Source organism: Gracilinanus agilis, chromosome 3, assembly GCF_016433145.1.
Source record: "Gracilinanus agilis isolate LMUSP501 chromosome 3, AgileGrace, whole genome shotgun sequence".
In the NCBI taxonomy this organism is placed as follows: Eukaryota; Metazoa; Chordata; class Mammalia; order Didelphimorphia; family Didelphidae; genus Gracilinanus; species Gracilinanus agilis.
The window spans coordinates 295,429,701-295,452,986 of record NC_058132.1 but is presented as its reverse complement, the minus strand read 5'-3'; the positions used below and the strand labels follow the sequence as shown (position 1 = coordinate 295,452,986).

General features: G+C 35.0%; 1 protein-coding gene across 1 annotated transcript in view; it reads left to right on the top strand.

Moving 5' to 3' along the window:
- The window catches only part of THSD7B (thrombospondin type 1 domain containing 7B), a 932,487-nt gene that overhangs the window by 217,248 nt on the left and 691,953 nt on the right, over positions 1 to 23,286 (top strand). The window contains exons 2-3 of the mRNA XM_044666609.1: positions 352 to 1,162; positions 14,155 to 14,403. Coding sequence (XP_044522544.1) covers positions 352 to 1,162; positions 14,155 to 14,403 — 1,060 coding nt within the window. The remainder of the gene's footprint in view (positions 1 to 351; positions 1,163 to 14,154; positions 14,404 to 23,286) is intronic.

The window sequence follows — 23,286 nt, the reverse complement described above, 5'->3', positions numbered from 1 at the left end:
AGATGAAAAATGACTCTTCTCTTATTTGTGGAAGAGGCCAGATGATGTGTGCAAAATATTATACATGATATCAGAATGGGTTGATGTGTTGATTAGCATTTGTGAACTTTTTTTTACATTTTCCTTTTATGTATGTATTATTTCTATTCATATTGATATAGATGTTTGGGTTGGAGAAGAGATGTATTTGAGATTAAAGGTGATATAAAAACAAAAATAAAAATAATAAAGTTATAACATTTTGGAAGATATTTGTCCTTCCAGTGTACAAACTAGACTTTTCTTTTTCTTTAAACCAAAGTCTGGGTAGATATATTAACAACTTTTACCTTTGTTTTTTCAACTCTTTAGGTCCATGGGGGAGATGTACAGGTAACTGTGGACCAGGTGGTACTCAGAATCGAGGAGTGTGGTGCTTTCACCTAGAAGGTTGGACAAGTCTTCTGTCAAACTGTGAAGAGGCTGATAAACCTGAAAATGAGAGAAGCTGTTTTAGAGTATGTGACTGGCATGGCGAACTTTTTGAATGGGAGGTGTCAGAGTGGCAGATCTGTGTGCTGGCTCCATTTGTTCATGGTGAAGTCAAACCCAGGACTTCTGAGTGTGTGACAGCCCAACATGGACTACAGCACCGGACAGTACATTGTATTCAAAAACTGAACCGAACTGTGGTTATCAGTGAAATATGTGAATATTTTGCACCTCAGCCACCGACTGAACAAGCTTGCCTCATCCCTTGTCCCCGGGATTGTGTTGTGTCTGAGTTCTCACCATGGTCTGTGTGCAGCAAGGGGTGTGGTAAGAAGCTGCAGCATAGGACTAGATCAATCATTTCTCCCCCACTCTATGGAGGTTTGATGTGTCCAAATCTCACAGAATCAAGAGCCTGTGATTCTCACATCCCCTGTCCCCTTGGGGAAGAGGAATACATGTTTAGCCTTAAAGTTGGACCTTGGAGTAAATGTAGACTGCCTCATCTTAAGGAAGTTAGTTTAAGTGGAAGAACCATTTTGGATTTTAGCTCTGATTCAAAAGAACGGGTCACATTTAAGCAACAAGGCTATAAGCCTCATCATCATTCCAAGCCATGGGATATAGAAATAGGTTATCAAACAAGACAGGTTCGGTGTACAAGAAGTGATGGGAAAAATGCGATGTTAAGGTAGGAAGCCTTAAAGATTGACATGCTTATTTCATTAATATTTTATAAGTTTATTTTGTGATAACTTTAAAACCTAACATATTCATACATATTGTATTCATATGTATCTGTAACATGTATATGTTAAACATAAAAATACATCCTAAAATCTCAAGCATATTTGTTATTTTAATTTATTATAGGTAGCATTATTCCATATGATACTACATTTTGTAAACCACTTACATCCTTCAAGTCTATTTACACAGACATGTTTTCATATTTTGTCCTAAGACTTCAACCAAAGATTAAGATATTTCTAATATTGAAGTGAATAAAACCTTTATTGCTGTTTAACGAGAATAATTCAAATCCATTTCCAGGTTCTAGAAGTAAGTATGTATTTCTTTTGGTCAATGACAACTTTTAGAAACTAATTTTTTGGAAGGTATATGAGTGATACTAGTTTTACTACTTGACTCTTTGTCCTTTTTTTTCCTGATCATCTTTAAGAAAGCATCCTTTAAAAAAGAAAGCATCTTTTCTCTAACACAATCCTTTGTATGTATGTGATATTCTAAAGCCTGCTTATGGGTACCATGACTCTCTCTTTGATTTGAAAATCCTTTGAGTTTTCTTGTATGCTTGATATGAGTTCTGTTATATCCAAAATATATTTATTTTTCTCTGATAATTATATCACAAAGTTGAAGCATTGGATACTTATGAAATGCATTAAAATTTGATTTAATAAGAATATTGGGTTTTATATCAGCACAAAGTGGAATTGGCATATAATGAAGAATGAAGGGAAATAAGATGTGTGATAACAGCAACTATATTTTCAAAATTGTAATTGTTTTATTTTAGTCCGTATTCAGAGAAACTCGATCTGAGTCTCAGTAAGCTCTTGAAAAAACTATTATTTTAATTTTCCCCCAGATAATTTAAATGAAAGCTTCAAAGCATCACCAATTTTCTTCAAAATTAAAATCCCTTTCATGACACTAGTATTATCAAAAACACACATTTCACAGCAGTTACCATTATCATTGCTTGATATTTGCTTAGGTGCTTACATTGTTTTAAATCCTAGGAGGGGTGCAAAAGGCTGTATTGATTCTTATTTCCTTTCAACTTAGAGAATAAATATATTTTACCCAGGATGCTCCACACTGGTTTGTGCCACTTCTAATTAGAACTGGGTTGAGGAATGAATGACTCAATATTTCTTATTATCTATCTTTTTGTATAGCCCATGGAACCTGTAAATTACTTTAATCTTTATTATTTCAACATGTGAGTAATTCTGGCAAAACATTCTCTTCTGACTTTCTATATTATCTTTCCTGTCAGCTATCTCTCATACTCTTGCCCTGGGTTCAAACTTTCCTGATTGGTGAGTGAGTGAAAACTCAAACAACCTAAAATATCCTAGACTGTCCTGGACAATGTTTGGCATTCCCTCTTGCCATCTAATGAGATCTACCCAAATTGAGTAGCTTGCCATTTCCCCTGACACAGGGCTAAGAGCCTCATTACCTCTCTCCTATCCTTTTCCTGGGTACAATAATTAAGTCAATACTATCATTATTACTGGGAACAAAGGGGCAATGTTTGTGCCTCTACTCATAATCTTTGTGTCTACCTAGACCAATGATTTCCAAACTGGCCACCATGACTTGCTGAGAGACATGAATGACTTTAAGATGGCTGTAATGTGTCCCCAGGAAAAATATCAGAAACCAGAGGGGAATAATTAAATTGTATCCTATGCTTACTTCAACAGATAATTGTAATGCTTGTCCTTAATACAACCATGCTTACCCTTCACTCAGTAAGACCTGCCACTCCTAGACACTGCCCCTTTACCTCCATTGTGCATGATTCTAAGTACTTTCATACAGGTTGTCACCTCATTGTTGTTGCTTAGTTGTTTCCAGCTCCTTACAATTACAACTGGAGTTTTCTTGGCAAAGATACTAGAGTGGTTTTCCATTTCCTTCTCCAGCTCCTTTTACAGATGAGAAAACTGAAACAAACAGGGTTAAGCAACTTGCCCAGGGTCACATTTAGTAAGTGTCTAAGGCTGAATTTGAATTCAAGTCTTCCTAACTCTAGGTCCTGAGCTCTATCCACTGGGCCACTTAGCAGCTCTTAAGGACTCTTTTATAGATTAAGCCTTATACAGGTACCTAGAGGAGCAGATGTTATGAGAAATGTGTTCCCCCTTACCTCTTGCCTCAACATACATATGCCCTGCCCTTCTTCCTAGATCATTATAGGGCTGTACCTCAGGACATTAACTTGATAAGTGAGTATGAGACCTGCTCCTCTCTCTTTTCATTTTTAATTTTTGGGCCATGAGCCAAGCAGCGGTTTATATGTATATGTAAACATTGGAGTGCATGCTCAGAAACCTATGGTAGTATATAATCAAATGTTTGGAGACCATTATCCTAGACCAAAACTCTACCCTGGCAACTACTACCATACGCATGCTGTATCTATTAGAATGTACGCTCCTTGAGGGTAGGGATTGTTTTGCTTTAGTATTCATATTCTCAGTAAAGAGCATAGTACCTGGTATACAGAAGACTCATAATACATGCTTATTGGTTAATAAATTAATAAAAGCATAAAGATTTCTGGTTTTCTATTTAGGTCAAGTTCTTAAAATATTGAACATTTTTTTCTTTTAAATAGAAAGCTTAGGGTTCTATATAGAATTCAAGACTTTGATAAGGAAAATAATGTTTACCACTGTATTTTTGTGTGTAATGAGGAGAAAGTCACTGATCTCTTCTGAGCTTCTGCTTCCTCACATCAAAAATGGGAATTATAATATCTATAGTAACTACTACAGAAGATTATTGCTCAAATGAGACAATATATGTTAAATGGTTTGGAAATGCTAAAGCATGATGTAACTGTCAGTTATTTCTGTTACTATGAAGGATATATTGTTTGAAATGTTCTAGTGTATTATTTACTCTCACAGAATGATTTAGATTCTGAGAGAATAAGATAGTAATTGTTGGCATTTTTTCATGTAAATGGAAAAACAATACATCCTGAAATGACCTATCCCAACATTTTTAATTTTGGCAATAACAAGTTCCATATTCTTTTTTTTTAAAAAAAGGTATAGTTATTTTCTCAGCTTAATGGAGAAACTAGAGGGCAGTTGATATAAAAACGCTTTTCTGAAAGGATCAAAAACTTTTAGATCATATCCATCAGTAAATGGGAATCTGATATGTATTGGGAAAATGTATGAAATCAAATAAATTACATCATTAATTTTAATTTAATAATATTCATTAAGCACCTCTTTGATGCCAGTAACTATGTTAAGCATTAAAAAAAATTAAACATTTTTTCTGTTACATGACTTGTTTTTCACTGGTTTTCTTTCCACTGAATCATTTAAAATCATGAAAGAAATGTTTTGTATCTGAAACTTTAATTAAATCTATATTGGTATCTGGGGGGTCAAAGGTATTTTTCTGCCATCTTTACTATTATATTGATTATATATATTTTAAAAATAAAAAGGTTTAATTTATATTTTCATGATAACATTCAATTTACTCCCCTTCCTGAAAGTCACTTTCTCAATTTTGGGCATGACAGCAGTTTTAATTAATGCCTTTGTCGACTAACCCATTGATTGGTTTAACTTTTGATAAACACCCCAAGCAATGTTCCCTTATGCTTAGCTTCATGAAGCTGCAGACTGCTATATTATTCTTGGTGCCACTGTGCTCCCAGATCATTGATTTGCCTATTGGGTTTAAAGATCTGGTTTTATTGTATCATTGTACACCCTAATTTTTCTTTCATTTTGGCAGAAGTTTCTCTGAGGTTCTATTATTACAGTCTTTCAACCTATTCTTTGGATGGCTCATCATTCCCAGCAAAATACCAATGACCCTCATCGTATTTTTTTTTAAATGATAAGTCTGTCTCATGAAATAAAATACACCTCCTTATTGTTTCCTTTTTAAGAAGTACTTTTGAGCTAAAAAAGTCTAACCCATGGAATGGTGATCTGAAGACCAGTAGTCAATGAAATGCTTTAAATTTTTCCCTTCATTTTTTCTGAATATTTAAAAATTTTGGGAATATTTTCTTTTTAAAAATTACTTAGCTAAATTTTGAATTTAACTATCTGAAATACAAATTAGAACACAAAAAGACTATATATGTAACTGGGAATCTCCATTTAATACAACTTCCTCTTTTAAAAAGGAATATAACAAATCTAGCCCATTACTCTCCAGACAGTTCAGCTTGTCTCTGCTTCTTTGTGGACTTTCTTTCGTCACTCCTTTGTGAAGTTAAGAAAATAGTTTCAATATTCCTTCTCATTTGCCTTTCCTTGCCCCTCCTTTCATTTCTCCTTCCTTCTCTTCCTTGCCTCTCTTCCTTTCTCTTCTCCTTTTTTCTTTTTCAAAATTGCCATGACTACCCTTTATCATTTTTGTTATTTTTATAAGGTAATAATATATTACATTCATATACCAAAATTTGTTCAGTGCATTACTCAATTAAATTAAGATACTGTTTTAATTTTTACCTTTTTTACACCCTTTTTTCCTTTCTAAAAACTCATTCAGAATCAAGAAGTTTGTTTTGCTTTTGACTATTCCCTCCAATTATTTTCTTTCTTATTTGTTCCCCACATCACTGACTATTTACTTTTGAGTTTAATTTATTTCTCCACCAAGCTCTTTATGTAAGTCTTTGTGTATGTGGAAGTAAGAAAAATGGGTCTTTCGATGTCTGGCTCCCCTAAACTTTTCCTTTCTGTTTGTTATTTTTTTCTTCTTCTTGTGTAACACAATTATGAGAAAATGCAAATTTCCTCCTTCTTTCCTCCTTTTCACACTCTTTATTTTATTTAAACTATAGAATTTTGTTCCTTTTCTTCTTAATTTAAATCTCTCAGGAGAGAGTCACTCTACTCATAGGATCTCTGTTTTTCTTAATGAACTTTCTCAATACCATAAGAAGGCATTAAGATTCTGGAAGGAAGTCTTACTTCTTCTCTTCCATGTCCTCCTTGAGAATTCAGCATCATATTTTCTTTTCTAATTGCTCTAATAATTTTATCTTTCTAGATCTTTCTTAGAACTTGTATTTATATTTCAAAGTTTCCACTTAACTTTGACCTTTTCATCAAAAAATGCTTTATCAAGTTCATAGTAAAAGAAAAAAAATTAAAAAGCCTATTGAGGTAATGACCCATTCCCTCCCATCTTCCCCCTCCCTGTTCTCAACGCATTTGAGGATTATATTTGCTTTCCAGGATCACTTATTCTTCTTGAAGGCCCATGTCCTTTATCTTCTGGAATATTATATTCTAAGATATCTTCATATTAGGGATTACCAAGTCATGTGTGTTTCTGATTGTAGTTCCATGAAAATTTAACTTTTTCTTTCTGGATACTTGCAGTAATTTTTCTTTGACCCAGAAGCTTTGAATTTTAATGATGACATTTTGGAACTTTTCCCTTTAGGATTTCTTTTGGAATGATTAATTTTAGATGAATTCTACCTTTTACTTTGCCCTCTGGTTCTAGTTAATCTGGGCCTTTTTTAATATGATTTCTTGAAAAATAATGTGCAAGTTTATTTTTTCTTTGGATTTCCAGAGAATTTTGATGATTCTTAAATGTTCTAAATGACTGAATTATCTTATCCTATCTTTCAAGCCATTTTATTTAAGATAGCAAATAATTTGCATTTTTTCTAATCTTAGAATGATTTAATTTTGTTCTAATATTTCTTGCTGAGTCATGGAGCACTAGATTTCTGTTTTTTCTCTTCTACTTTCAGGGATTCCATTATTTGGCCTAGGTTTATCACTACAGGTTAATCTATTTCTTGTCCTAATTATTTTATCTAGAGATTTCATTTCATTTTTAAAATATTTTTTAATTTCTTTAATTTCTTCTAAACATTTAAGTAATCTTTTTGATATATATGTGTGTGTACATATATATATGCATATGTATATATATATAGTTGTTTGCTTGTACTTATGAAATTACTTTTGACTTCTAAATTGGTTTTTTTAGATATGTCTCCATTTGTTATAATTCTTTCTAGTGTTCTTTACTTTCTTTAGTTTATTCATCTCTCTAGCCATAGTTCCAAAATGAAGATTTTGTGCCAGAGTAAGGCCTCTCTCCTATAGAGAGCCAGCTCTATATGGTAGGGGTCCTGAGTGGCATTTAATGGCATTGGATTGAAAAGGCAGGAAACAGAAAATAACAACAACCAGACTAGTGGATAGCCATAGCTGCTCCAACTTCATGGAGTTTGGGGTTTATTTTATACTGGTTTCAAACAAAGAACACAAAGAAAAAGTCACAGCTGTGAAGGGGTTACAAATCATACACAACCCATTAAAGTCTAAAAAGCAGAGAGATAGGTACAAGGACAAGAGCCAAATTCCAACCACCAATTAGTAGGGGGTTAATTCTGGGAGCAGAAACATATTTCATACAGATTTTTACTAATTGCGTCCTGTTCCCTAGATTTACAGGACTGCACCTGATCAGATAAAGTCTGGGCTAGACTGTCCGGCTTCAGCCTTTTCTAAGTAATATTTTTTAGAGTTCAGGCTTCTTAATTATCAAGAAGAAAAATGGAGAACTCAGTAGCTGCTGGTCTGCTAAGGACTCAAAGCTTTCCAATAAGAATATTAAGAAAAGGTGGGGATCTGAAAATGAGTCAAAAGAGGAGCCTCAGATTTTTACCTTAGATGGCCCATTCTATCTGCATCTGACATGCAGTGCAGAAAAATCATACACAGTTTTACTTGCCGATGATTTTGTAATGGGATCCAGATAAAATATCTATTATAGACTCTATTTCTCTAAATGACTCCTAATAGCCTCCTGAAGGGGTCAAGTTGTTTTTGGATTAACCTACCTGCTGGTACCAGAGCTTTTTAGGGCTCAGGTGACCAGGATCAAACACAAAGACTGCCTCAGCCTGGATTGGTCACGTAGGGAATCCAGATAACAGGTCCTAATTTTGACCCTATTTCTCCAATTGGCTCTCTACACTTTCCTATTATACTTTTGGGTTGGGCCGTAAGTACTGCTTTGTCTTGACAAAACAAACAGACAAATAAACTCTGACTATTCTTTACATCTAGGTATAAATGGAGGTACCATCACACTTTAAAAAAACAGAACTCCAGAGGCAGCTGGGTAGCTCAGTGGATTGAGAGTCAGGCCTAGGTTCAAATCCAGCCTCAGACACTTCCTGTCTATATGACCCTGGGCAAGTCACTTGACCCTCGTTGCCCACCCTTACCACTCTTCCACCTAGGAGCCAATGCACAGAAGTTAAGGGTTTAAAAAAAAAAAACAGAACTTCACAAATAGAGAGACATATGAGGAGTTCATCTGAATGCTTTTGGAGAGTACTACTGAAGCCTTTTCAATTAAACCTGAAATTATGATCCATAATTCTGTCTCCATCCAAAGCATTCATTTACTTGACTATTGTAAAGGGATACTATAGGGATTGATCTGACATTATATTTTTATTAATATAGTCTAAAATCATAATGACATTTTGGGGTTTCCCATGGTTAATACTTAATGGTCTTTCAGTTCTCTAGAACCCTCCTCCAGGTCATTTTCTTATGACCTATTGTATAGTCATGTTTTCACTGTCTAGGCTATATTTCAATATACTTTGAGCACTGGATAATTTTCTTGATAATTTTCCTGCATGAGAATATTTTTACTAGTAATTGTCAATTGACAATTTTGCAAAATGCACATAGTTTTTAATGGGTTAATGTTCAAATATTTCTAAAAAAACTACATTTATGTTCAACAATGATCAAAATGAGACAATTTATATTAGTCTATCTTTTTTAACACAAATTAATTGACTTCATGTATATCACCTGTTTTAAAGATCACAGCTTAATACATTGAAATTGAAAATTGAGAAATCATAAATATATATGCAGCTTTCAGTCTCATTGAGCATTTGAAAAAAGTGTTATCCAGGTTATACTTAGCATTACTTCTGAATGTCAACTGAATACAAAATTAATTTGTATCAGAAGTTTTTCAGAGAACTTAACTGTGCAGTTTACAGGTCATAATCTTTAGTATTTTTATTCATTGTATAGTTTAGTTAGTACTAAAAATGCTTCTAAAAATAAAAATCATGAGGAGAAAATACATCTGTGGTTTGCATTCTACTCAATTTCACAAATCAAATTCAGGCTTAGTTCATGTCAACTCTGGCTTTTAATTTCTTCTTTGCATTTATATGTATGTGTGTATGTATGTGTGTGTGTGACAAGTTAGAATTAACTTGCCTAGTATTCTAGATCACCTACAAAACTTGATATCTTTTATTTCATCTTGTGCATTTTGCAAGTCATTTAGGTAAGTTCTCACCAGATTGGTTATGGCTGAGCTGTGACCTGAGCACCAACGTATGCTTAAGTCTGTTTGACTGAATGGAGGAATGTTTAAAATACTTTTACTTGATTAAGTATTTTCACAAAAAAAGAAACTTCTTAGTAATTCTAGGAAGACCTACAATTTATTTTCTTGAAAAATGTTATATTTAAATAGCTTATACATATATAGAATAAGATTTAAGGAAATACAAATACAAAAGTGTCACTAAGTACTGTATTATAGTAGATAATATATACACAGTACTTTAAGGCTTGCAAAGTGCTTGACATGTTATCTCTATAGATAAGGAAACTGAGGCTGACAGAGATTAAGTGACTTGGCCATTCCTCACAGATCTAATAAAATGGCTGAGGCAGAAATACAACACTGATTTTTCTTATTCCAAATCTACCATTATCTAATCACTATTCTACCTAGAGTAAGCCTATGAAGAAAGTGCCCATGTCATATCAACTCTGTATCTTCTCCAGTGTCTCACACTGTACTCTGGACACAATAGTCACTGAATAAATGTTTGAATTGAATTGAATTAGTTCTTTCTTATACATTTTTAAAGTTTGTCTATCACTTCATTTTTCTTTTTCTTTAAGCTTGAATAAGCTTAAATTAATTCACCCCAAACCTACAATGCTTTAATTTGGCAACAGGGCCCCCAGCAGAGAGGGCTTAGTGCTTTTCCACAACTTACAAATAACATAAGAAGTTTTCCACAGTCCAGTATGCTTTGGGGATTTAGGGTAGTTTTTTGTGTTAATAACTATATTCAGTGGTTATTATACAGCCATTAGCTTACTCTCTATTGTTGACTTCCTTATTGTGAAATTATTTGCTATTTCAAGTCCTATATTTTTTTCTTTTTTTTTGTCTTTTGCCTCTGACAGAAAGGGGTAAGGGTGGGGGGCTGAGACAGACAAACAGTCACAGAGACAGAGACAGAAAGACAGAGAAGGAAAGAAAGAAAGTATGTCAGAGTGATAGTAATGTTTTTATTTCACTTTTTATCATGTTTTTTTTCCAATTGCATGTAGATACAATTTTTAACAATAGCTTTCTGACATTTTGCAATCCATATTATCTTACTTACTCCCCTCCCTTCTCCTCAAGATGTCAGATAATGTGATAGAGTTACATGTGCTATCGTACAATATATATTTCCACATGTATCTTGTTGTTAAAGAAGACACATATTACTTATACAGGCAAAAATAAACAAACCTCAGAAAGGAAATGAAGTGAAAAGTGGCATGTTTCAATCTGCATTGAGACTCCATCAGTTCCTTCTATGGTGGTAGTCTTTTTCATCATGAGTCCCTTGCAGTTGTCTTGGATCCTTGCATTGCTGATATAGTTGGCACCAGTATTGATTAAAACAAGATAAAATTCTGGAAGTTTTTTTTTCTTCATTCAAAAGGGTATATCAAAAAACTGCTGTCTTTCACTGTTGTTGCATCTGATGTGTCTGACAAGTTGATTTAGTACTTTACAGTTACAAAATGCCATACCCAGGATTATGTCTTTTGGATTTAAGAAAACATTGCTAAACTAGGCAATGTGCAAGGATGTTTATTTTCACTGTACTGATTTTTAAAAAAATAAAGGGATGAAGAAATTAAGCCACTAGTCATATAAATAAAAAGTAGCAGAACTAAAATCTGAATGCTGATGCTCAGGCTAGCACTCATGCCAATCTGCTAAAATTTAATGTCTTAGTACTATAGTTAGCTTATCTTTATTATTGGTTGGTTATTCTTATTAACCACTGATATCATAGGCTTGTCTCTGGTTTTAAAGGGACAACACCATTTTTTCCTCAACTATTAATTTTAAAATATATTCAAACAATCTTACATTTTTAAAATCAGGATTGTTTCTTTGTTAATGGATATAATTTACAATAACCCCCTTCTCCAAACTAACTATTCTATATGTTCTTTTATTTATTGGATATAAGGAGGAGCAGTGAGGTAGAAACCTTAGAAAGACATATTTGGAATCAATGTAAGGAAAAAATTTGATAACTGTTATGATCGGCCAAATATGGATTGGCCCATCTCAGTAAATATACCTTCCCTATTAATGGAGGCCTTTCCTTGAAAGCTGGATGACCTATGAAGTCCAAATCTGAGATTCTGTGATTGGCCAAAGTCAAGAGTCCTTGGAGAGGCATCTTAATTCTCCATTTCCCAGTAGAAATCATAGCTACATTTGAAGCTGAGTATCTGAATAAATGCAAAATAATGGAGGATAACATTTACCTATTGATTTTAGTAATAAAAATTTCATTTCCCTCTTAAGAATGGAAGTTACATATATTTCTGATGGAATAAGTACTGTTTGGGCAATCTGTAGTTCCCAAGACTTCATTTATAGATAAATGTTTGTCAAGTAATTTGCAAATTACTAAGTACTCTATAAATACTTAATAGTCATCATTACCTTAAGCATCTTTTTTTTTCATTTACAAATAAGCAGCATGTATTTTCACTTTTAAAGGGCATATCAACATTAATTAAGAGTCTGATTTCTGTTTCTGAGTATTTAAGCAATATTAAGTTAATTATTTAATTGATGTCTATAACTTAAAGGCAGATAGAGAGCACAGTAGATAGAGTGCAGTACCTGGAATCAGAAAGACATGAATTCAAATTCAGCCACAGACACTAGCTATCTGACCCTGGAAAAGTCACTGAAACTTGTTTGCCTCAGGTTCCTCTTCTATAAAATGAGCTGTAGAAGGAAATGGCAAACTCCTCTGGTATCTTTGGCAACAAAACTTTAAAATCAGTAACAAAGATTCAGACATGGCTTAAAATGTCTGAGCAACAACAAAGTTTATTTGGATTTCATCCTATAGCATACCATTACTACTGCCACTGCTAGAAAACACATATATAATATTTACTATGTACCAGGCACTATCTTATTTGATCCTCACCACCCCCAAAGGTAGGTTCTTTTAGTATCCCTATTTTGCATATGATCAAACTAAGACAGGCAGAACTAGTAAGTGTATGAAATCTGAAATCAAAATCAGGACTCCTCTACTCTAAGTACAGGATTCTACCTAGCTGGCTTAAATGCAAATGTGACATTCCTTTACATTGGTTTGAGAAATAAAATGGAAACCATGTCTTTAGCCAGCAGAGAGGGTTTATTGCTTTCCCACAACTTACAAATAAATTATGCTATTTTTAGTGCCAGAAAAGGGAGATTACTGTTATTCAACTTGCCAATACAATCGGAAGAGCTGGGAGAAAAATAAAATATGAGGAGGAACAGGAAGCAGAAAGAGAAAACAATAATGAAATATTTTTTTCATTGCAAAGAATGACAAAAGCTGTGGCCAGAACCTGAAGATAGATGCACTCTTCTAAGAAAGGAAGTAGGTTAGTCTTGGAGAAGGGCTAAACTGTGAAACATTAGCTTTTTACAAATCTAAAAATAATAAATTGATTTAAATAATTTTTGTAAGAGAGTTGAAGTTGAGTATTCTGCTTTCAGAAAATTTTTCTACTGGATTCCAAACCTGGTAGTTCCTACTAGTACGAAGGGGTTAAGAAAGCTCTTCACTATATATGAGGCTTTTAAAAGAAATTCTGCCTGGAGTGCTTTCTGATCCCATCAAAGGAAAATGGCAAGAAGCACTGAGCAGTGTATTGTACTAGCAGTATAGTAATAAATTACTGGTTTATTTGGAGAAGCAGGGTTGTTTTTAAAGGACTTTGGCACATTTTTGCTCTCTTGGACCATGGACCTTATGCTTGGAAACCATCACTATTGTGGAGTTAAACTAAACCTTCAATGATTCAATAGGCATTCTAGCTTCATAAGAAATATTGGATCTAACCAATATAATATATATTGCAATTTCACTATAATGTGTTCCACATGGTGTTTAAGGAAGTATGTGTCTTATACACTTAGTGGGGAGGTATGTTGGGGAAGATTGGGGGGATGCTGGAGTCAGCTCAAACCTAACCTGCTGGTGAGAGTGGATTGTTAGATTTTCACCATGAACATTGATACCTCAGAAGTCAGCAAATGTTACAAATTGGGCTTTGAATTTCCGTTTTGTTATTTCCTAGAGTTGAGAAAGTAATGGAGGCAATTTAAATGCAGAAGAAATTTACAAATGTAGTATGAGTACATCCTTCCCAAAATATGTTATACACTATACATTATTATATAACATTAGTATATATAATATAATATAATATAATATATGATATGATATGATATGATATGATATGATATAATCTGATACATATAATATGTTATGATATAATATATATAATATAATATAAATATTGTTATTGTTATACATTTACTAGTGTAGTGCTACTCTAGTTTAATATCTTTGGATAGTGTGAGACTGTATTAGGCAGTGTCTTATAGTGAACAGGTTGTATTGCAATGCTATTTTAGTTGAATTGTTTTGAATTTTGACTTCCCTAAAATCATATTTTGTATAAGAGATGAATGTTAGGATATACCAAGACTTCATTGATGTATCTACTCATATTTCTCTTTTCTGTTTTACAGCCTTTGTATGCAAGACAATTTCCCTTTGACCTTTCAATCCTGTGTCATGCCAAAGGACTGTGAAACCTCAGACTGGTCATCTTGGAGTTACTGCTCCAAGACCTGTCAATCAGGGGATCTCTCCCCAGGATTTAGGAGCAGGAGCCGGAGTGTAAAACATATTGCCATAGGAGGAGGACAGGAATGCCCTGAACTACAGGAAAAAGAAGCATGTAATCTGGGAGGAGAACTTCTGCATCTGTGTTCCAGGTATGTAGAACTTTGTGACAACTTAAAATACTATGACTCTTTATTTGATGTTGGGTAGAGGGGAATTGTATGTTCATACAAGTATAAGGTGAGGAAAGAGTTATTCCAGATGGTCAGTTGTGTTATATTACGTTATATTGTGTTGTATGCATTGTTCTGCACCATACCATATTTTCTAAAGTCTTGGATCTCCTTACTTCACCAAGACTGGAAATTCAAGAGCTATTTGTTGCCTGATGCTGCTACCAATTGCCATAGGAAACTTGACCTGGTCTGCTTTTGATCTGAGTGGGTTCACCTTTCCTTAGGCAACCTGGTGGGACCCTTCTCCATGATTCATCATATCTATGCTGAATATAGTACAGACATTTGATAGTTATAGGTCATTGCAACTCAGAACTTTTGAGCTAAAGGCTTGACCTATCCAAGAAGAACTAATGTTTCTCCAAAAATTTAAGTCTATTTTTGGAAAGGGTTTTGTGTGTATGTGTGTGTTTCTTAGAATAGCTTAGTATCATTTATTATCATCTTATTCTAAGGAGACAACACAAGCCATATTTTAATAGATCTCATGAATATCATAGGTGAGGATGTGAACCTTATTGAATGACCCTTTGAAATACTCAGTGATAAAAATCATTCCATGCCAATACAGAAGCAAGGTTCAGTCAGAAAAGTAAAGATAGGGAGCAACTGGGTGGCTCAGTGGATTGAGAGCCAGGCCTAGAGATGGGAAGTCCTGAGTTCAAATCTGGCCTTAGACACTTCCTAGCTGTGGGACCATGGGCAAGTCACTTAACCCCCATTGCCTAGCCCATATCACTGTTCTGCCTTAGAGTCAATATATAGTAATGACTCCAAGACAGAAGGTAAGAATTAAAAAAAAAAAGTAAAGATAAACAAAGTCAACCTCCCCAGTAGCCAGGGTTATAGGTGCATAACATTGCACCATCTTGGGAAGCTGCATTTAATACTAACTTTATTTGGCTCAAGAGACTTGATAAAGACCATTTGAGTTTTTCACTCCTGGGTATATATTAGACTTAAACTGGTAATGACAACATCTTGTTCATCTCGTCTGTTTATTTAGTGGCATGTTGGAAATTTAGTGGCTTGATTATTCAATAATAAAACTAAAAATAACAATAATAATAGCTAGCATTTATATACTGTTTAAGATATGTAACTTATAAATATTATCTCATTTTATCTTTACAACAATCCTAGAAGGAAGGTATTATCATTCCCAGTTTTGATTAAGAAATTAAGGCAGACAGAGATTCATTCCCTTGTCCAAATTCATATAGCAAGTACATTTCTGAGGATGGACTTGAATTGAGGTCTTTCTATCTTTGGGTTCATTGTACTACCTATTGAATCCACTTAGCTTCCTCTCCTTGACTCAATTCTCAGATCATTTGTTTTCTTTGATAGTTATTTTTTCAAGCTTTTTACTTTTATTTTATGTTCCAGACCTTTTATCTCCCTAAGGGTATGGGCAAAATGAGAGAAAGAATAAGTGAGTGTATTTGTGAAGAGGACAGGTGTGTCCCAAGCTTATTATTCAAAATTATAAGGTCTGTAATAAGGGGGCAAACTGGAGGGAGGGAGATGACCAGAAAGATGGGCCAGAGAGTCAATGTCTCTACAGCTTCTCTCTTCTATGACTACCCTATTACTGTGGCAACCTAGGGGCTTCTCCAGTAATTGAAGATTGTTTGGAGGTGGGTGAAGGCTCCGAGGAGACAGAGGGAACCCTTATGATGTTAGGTAATTGGGGACCCCAGGCAGTGAGGCAGGGGACCCCAATACCAACAAGCATCCCCTCTATCAGCACTGCTGCACTGCAGGGGGTCTGACTGAAATAGCTACTCTGGATGTGAGACTGCTCCTGGACCCCTTGCCCCTCTTTGCCCTTAAGATGGGACTAGTCTTTGACTCCTGTAATCCAACTGCTAAATGGTTTATTGAGAAGAAACAGGGAGACAGGAGTAGGAATGGGATAGAGGATTTAGGGATCTTTACTTGATCCTATCCACCAAGGTCCTTCCTTGTGAGAAGCCAGGGATCTGGCTTCTCAAAAGTTCTCCCCTTCTCAACTGTCACTAATGTCCTCCTAGGTCCTTCCTTTCAAGGAGGAGCCAAGGGTTTAGCTTCTTCTTACACGTTCTCCTCCCTTTCCCAAACAAATATTTCACTATCCTATGTGATCCTATTAAGTTTATGAAAGGTAGGGTTCTTTGCAGAGCAATGGTAAGGATTTTGGGGGAGTTTTGGATCTGCTCCCAGAATGGAGTCCGAATCCCTCAGGAACCAGTGATCCTGGCTCTGGGAGATGGCACAGTCGATGGTGGGGATCTCAGGCTCCTAAGGAAATGCCTGAATCTTGTCACAACCCAGATCTTGGCTCTTTGGAGGTCTCTAGCAAGCTTTTCTGTTTCCAATCTCCTCTCCCTCTCCTGCAAACAGCCCCCTCCTTTGGGTTCTTTTTCCCAAGATCCTTTTCATTCCTTCCAACCAACATTCTGTTTCCACTGCAGCTGCAACATTCCGTTTAAAAAAAAATGTCTCTCTGAGCCCTTAGTCTTTACAGGTCTAAGTTTTCCTTAGTGCTGGGCTGGGGAGATGGAGAGTTATTGCAAAGAAAAAATAGGGTTGGTAATGCAAACTGAGTGAACTTGAGGGCATCTTCTTGAATTTTTTCTTAATTAGATTATAAATGTTTTTTTAGACTCAGAGCCTTCAATTCTTACCACATGTAAAGAATGGAATCTTAAGCAGAAAGTAAAAATTTAGAAACATTCATTGAGGCCCCAGGTATGTTCCTTAGTGTTAAGTCCATAAGCCATATTTTAGGGAAACTGAGGAGGTGTCCATCAATTAGGGAATGGCTGGACAAGTTGTGGCATATGGTTGTAAGTGGACTACTATTGTTGTACTACCATTATTGCACTATTAATAATGATGAATACAATGTATTCAGAAAAATCTGGAAAGACATAGAAACTGATATAAATTGAACTGAGCAAAATCAGGAGAACAATATATATCAGTGGTTCCCAAACTTTTTTGGCCTACCACCCCCTTTCCAGAAAAAAAATATTACTTAGCTCCCTGGAAATTAATTTTTTTTAATTTTAATAGCAATTAATAGGAAAGATAAATGCACCTGTGGCCATCACTGCTCTCCTGGATCTCTGCAGCACCCACCAGGGGGCGGTGGTGCCCACTTTGGGAATCACTGATATGTATATATAGTCATAGAAATATTGTTTGATAATCATCTCTGAAGGGCTAAACTATCATCAGCAAAGCGAAGTTCCAGGATAACCCCAAGGGACTCATGATGAAAAATGCTATCCACAGTTGAAAGAATTATTAAAGTATGACTGCAGACCAAAGCATACAATTTTTCACTTTACCTCCTTCTTGAGTTTTCTATTGTGTGATATGTGTCTTTTGTCACAGCATGAGGAATATGGAAATATGCATTGCATGAAAGCACTGGTATAACCTCTATCAGACTATTTATTTCCTCCAGGAGGTGGAAGACAGAGAGAGAAAATCTGAATCACAAAATGTCAGAAAACAATTGCCAAAATTGTGTGTGTGTATATATATATAACTGAAAAAAAAATTTTCTTAATTTGATAAGGGACAGACACTAAGCTATGAAGTCTAGGCCTACCTGCCTATTCTAGCTAATCAGAATACAAAATTCCTCTCAAAGTTTTGGAATCATTGACCCTTCTGGGCATGGCCAAAGGCCTTTTCTCATTTCCTACAGGAGATACTGAACATAGCTTTTTTTTTTTTTTTTCCCCTCCTACCACTTACTTTACCTCAGATGAACAGTGGGCCATAGTGATATGGTTATCTTAGCAACTATACGTCCCTTCATCATCTTTTATCTTAATACACAGATATCTGATTTCAATTCTATTCAATAAGATTTTTAAAATATGATCTATACTCTAGGCACTGTGGTAAGTATAGAAGGAAGTTAGGAAGGAAGTTAGGAAGGAAGTTAGGAAGGAAGGAAGGAAGGAAGGAAGGAAGGAAGGAAGGAAGGAAGGAAGGAAGGAAGGAAGGAAGGAAATGAGTCTCTGCCCTCAAAAAGCTTATAATGGAGAAAGACAACAAATAAAAGAATACCAAAGGGGAGGGGGAAGGTTGAGTGTGAGAGTAGGGAAATGGAAGGGTATGGAAAACTATGGAGTATCATGTTCAGTGGAATTCAAACCAAACTAAGCTGAAGATGGAAAATAGAGAGTAATCTGTAAAATCTAGGTTCTAGCCTTATAAAGGAAAGCTTTGGGAAGCTGGGGGCTTGGGCCATGGGTAGGCTCGAGTGCTCTGCCCTCCAGCCTTATAATCAGAGGAGAAGAGAAGCTGAGGGATTTTGGGAAGATATGAAATTTCCAAAGCAGAGTTAGTGGTTTTATGATGTGATATCAGGTGATCAGCTCATCATGGATAAGGGATCATGTCTTGTGGAGTCTAAACCAAGCATAGCTGCAGATGGATAGTAAAGTTAGCTCATGTCTCTGGCTAATCCGTTCTCATGGGATTAGAGGATTTAGAGCTTGAAGAAACCTTAGATATCATCTAATCCAAAATTATCAATTTAAAAATGAAGAAAATGAGGTCCCAAAAGGTTAACTGATATGCTTCTGGTTGTAGAGGTAGCAATAAGCCTTACCTTGATTCCTATTCCACTGCTCTAAATATAGTAGTCTCTCTACTATGTCTTTACATTGTGATATATTTCTTTATGATGATGATCATGGAAAAATCAACTGTGTGGATTTCAAAGCATCAGTTTTAAAGTAAAGTGTTTCTTACATATAATATCAGGGACACAATCAACCTGCCCCCTTTTTGTTATATTTTAAACTAATATTCTTCTCATTTCTTCCTGTAGAACAATATCACTTAGTCTTAATTGTCCTGTGCAGAGGCACATATAGGGAAAGATAGGATATAAAAGAATAATGTCCCATTTACACATTTTACTTTTCAGATCCAGAATAGGAAACTGCCCATTCTGTTCTTAATAAGGGTCAGGTAATGAAATTTCGGTCCAATGATGGACATACTGATGACAACCTTTCTACCTTCATCATTCCGTTTCTAGGAAATTTAATAACTAACATATAATTCTTCTTACTCATGATTCAAGAAAGTATGTCCACCACTAAATGCCCCTGCTTTTTGCCTGTTTTTTTTAACTCCCCTTATGGTTACTCTTACAGAAACAGACCTTCTCTTGGCATTCAAAGTTAGAGTGACTTGCCCCCAGATCATGTACAGAAGTCCATGTGGCTTCCACACTTGAAGATAACTTTTTATGATGCTCATAAATTACTTAGTTTAGACTATATATTAATAATCATGTGTATTACTTGATTTCTGCATAATAGTGCTGAGTAGTATTGATTCAGCCAAGACACATCCAGGCAGACTTCTCAGGGTTGTGATTATTATGCCCTATCCAGTTCCATTTTAAAATATATGCTTATAAAGTCTTTGAAAAGCAGCACACCTTTGCCAATTCTAACTGGAAGTGGTTATGATTCTATAGTCTTACAATTTGACAACCTTGCTGAAGTTGACAATTCCCCAGCTTTGTCAAGATGGTTAAATTGGTATAAAATGAGTCCTGGGGCATTACCTAAAAAAATACCAGCTAACATTAGCACTGGAAAATGTTGTTGCTATCATCATGTGCAAATGATGATTCCATTTAGGTTAGAGAAGGGAAATACATTAGCCACAGTGACACGCAAATCAGAATATGTCCTTTAGCCTGAAAGTTGGACTACTACAGAAAAGCATAAAAGCAGCATACTTACCTTTGTCTTCAGTTTGACATCAGTGATAAAAGCATGTAATTAGGGAACTTGGGAAGTGGGAAAAAATAAAATATGAAAGGCAAAAAAAATTTCAATGCAATGCTAATGCTAAACATTTCATATGTCACGCTTTGGAATTAGGATTGACTTATTTACCCATGGAACTAAAATGCTGCTATTAATGAATCTCTTTATCATTACCTTAGATGTAATATTAGGGAGATGCTCCTTGGTTTTTCCATTTTCATCGTCCTTGTTACAGCAGCAGCTGGTGCCCTAATGTATCTCTTCACATCATTACTCTTCTCTCTCCCCACAAAGTATATACACTTTCCACAAGCTTCCTAGTACTTTCATCCTGCTTATACACCACTGTTTTCTTCTGGCATGATCAAATCTTTTTAGGGAAATGTGCAGGCTTAAACATGTACACAGATCATCAAATATTTATATTTATTATGTACATAGGATCATTAATGTGTGAAATTCCTGTTATAGAAATTCCCTTCGTAGAAAAAGATCAGCAATTTATGTTCTGTTGTTCAGATGTTTTCAATTTTGTCAAACTCTTTGTGACCCCATTTGGTGTTTTCTTGGCAAAGATCCTGGAGTGGTTTGCCACTTTTTTCCTTCCCCAGCTCATTTTGCAGATGAGGAAATTGAGGTAAACAAGATGACTTGTAGCAAGGTCACAGCTTTTAAGTATACAGTAGTCCTGAAGAATTGCTTGAGGCACTGATAAAGCTAAATGATTTGTACATGGTCATATCTATAAAGACTATCCGACGTCAGACTTTAGTCCTACCTTTCCTAAATCCAAGGATATCCTATCAGCTGTTATGTTCTGCCTGTCCTATATAAACATATATGGATATTTACTTATATGTTCAGATATATATGCACGCATACATGAATATACACATGAAAGGCTTTGTTGGAGTCAGTTCTAGGAAATAGGCAAGAATTGATAAAGTTTTGGTGTGTATATGTATGTATATATATATATATATGTATACATATATATACACACACACACATACACGATATATGTGTGTATGTGTGTGTGTTTGTGTGTGTGTGTACTTCAAAAATGAGTAATTGCTCCAGGTCACACTTCAATTATTTTGTTGATTGTCAAAAATTAGGAAAGCGATAATTCAGGTGAAACTTTTATGGGGGGGGGTCCCCTATCTTTATTCTTCATTTTTTTCAGAATAATATGTATTTTTTCTAATCACATGCAAAAATGATTTCTACATTTTAGAAAAAAAATGAGTCCTGAATCCTTTCCTTTTCCACTCCTCCTGCCTCCTCAAGATGGCAAGCAATTTGATATAGGTTATACATGTGCAGTCATGCAAAACATATTTCCATCTTAGTCATGTAAAAGAAAACACAGACCAAATCTGCCCCTCCTGCTCAAAAATCATGAAAAAAAAATAGTATGCTTCTTTCTGTATCCAGGCTCCATCAGTTCTTCTCTGGAGTTGGATAGCATTTTTCACCATAAATCCTTTGGATTGTCTTAGATCTTTACATTGCTGAGAATAGCTAAGTCATTCACATTTGATCATTATACAGCATTGTTGTTACTATGCATAGTGTTCTCCTGATTCTGCTTACCTGTTCACTTAACATCAATTCACTTGAGTCTCTCCTGGTTTTTCTGATAGTATCTGATAAAGCAGATGAAACTTGACAGTCTGTGTGCATACAATTTTTTGAAGCCTTGTTGTTAAATTTTTACCAGCATACATCTGTATCATTACATAAACATAACTTTAACTCACCAGAAATGCAGGAGGAGGCTCAGGAAATAGAGTCATTCGCTGATTGTAACAATAGGGATTATAGGCTATTACTACTACTACTACTAATATTAATAATAATAATCATTACTGGCATTTGCATAGGACTTTAAGGCTTACAAAGTGCTTTATATTCATTACTCATTTGATTCTCACTATTTTTCTACAGATGCACATATGTACCTGTATATTATATGGATAAACATTTGTATATAAATATATCAAGTAATCAAGCCCACAAGAAATGTTAAGTACATTTTGTGTCTCAGAAAGAGAAGATTATAAAGGAAACTGTGAAATGGTTCCAGAACTAAAGGAGGTTATGTTTTCTGTGGGAGAAAATATGGACATATACACACAAAGTATATACAAAATAAAACACAACATAATTTTGTTGGAGATGGCACTATCAAGCTGGGGGATTAAGAAAGATTTTTGTAGTCTATGCATGTCTTTCTCTGTCTCTCTGTAACTGACTCTCACACACACACACACACACAATTTATTTTGCAATTAACTACAGAGAAATGACCAAGGAAAGCTCTTCTTCCTCTGCTTTGTGATTTCCTTCAAAATCTTGTCTAAAATCCCACCTCTTTCAAACCTTTCCCAGTCCTTTCTAACTGGTCTTCCCTTTGAAATTATCTCCAGTTAATCCTCTAAATAACTTATTAGAGCATATAGTTTGTGTGTTGTCTCCCTCATTAGACTGTGAACTCCTTGAGGGCAGAACTGTTTCTGCCTTTTTCTGTTCCCCAGTGCTTGGCATGGTGCCTGACACATAATTACAACAATAATAATTACAACTAACATTTTTTAGCACTTATTAACGTATTATGTACCCCGCATATGCTAAACTCTTTACAATAACATCTTGTTTAATTGAGATAAATTTCATGTAGTCCTCACAAAATCCTGGAATGTAGGTTCTCTATATTATCCCCTTTTTACACATAAGGAAACTGAGGCAAGGAGAAATTAAATGACTGACCTGGGTCAATTAGCTAAAAAAACAGCTGCATTTGCAGTCGGGTCTTCTTATCTCCAGGGCAGCTTCTCTGTCTATCCACTGTGCTACTTAGTTAACACATAGTAGGTATCTAGTAAATGTTTGTTGAAGGAACTTGATTTGAAACATAATATTGAAATGTAACAAAATCAGGCTTCCCCTCTGGTTCCAGATTGGTGTTAAAGTTTAAATTCAGTGTATTGGGAAATAT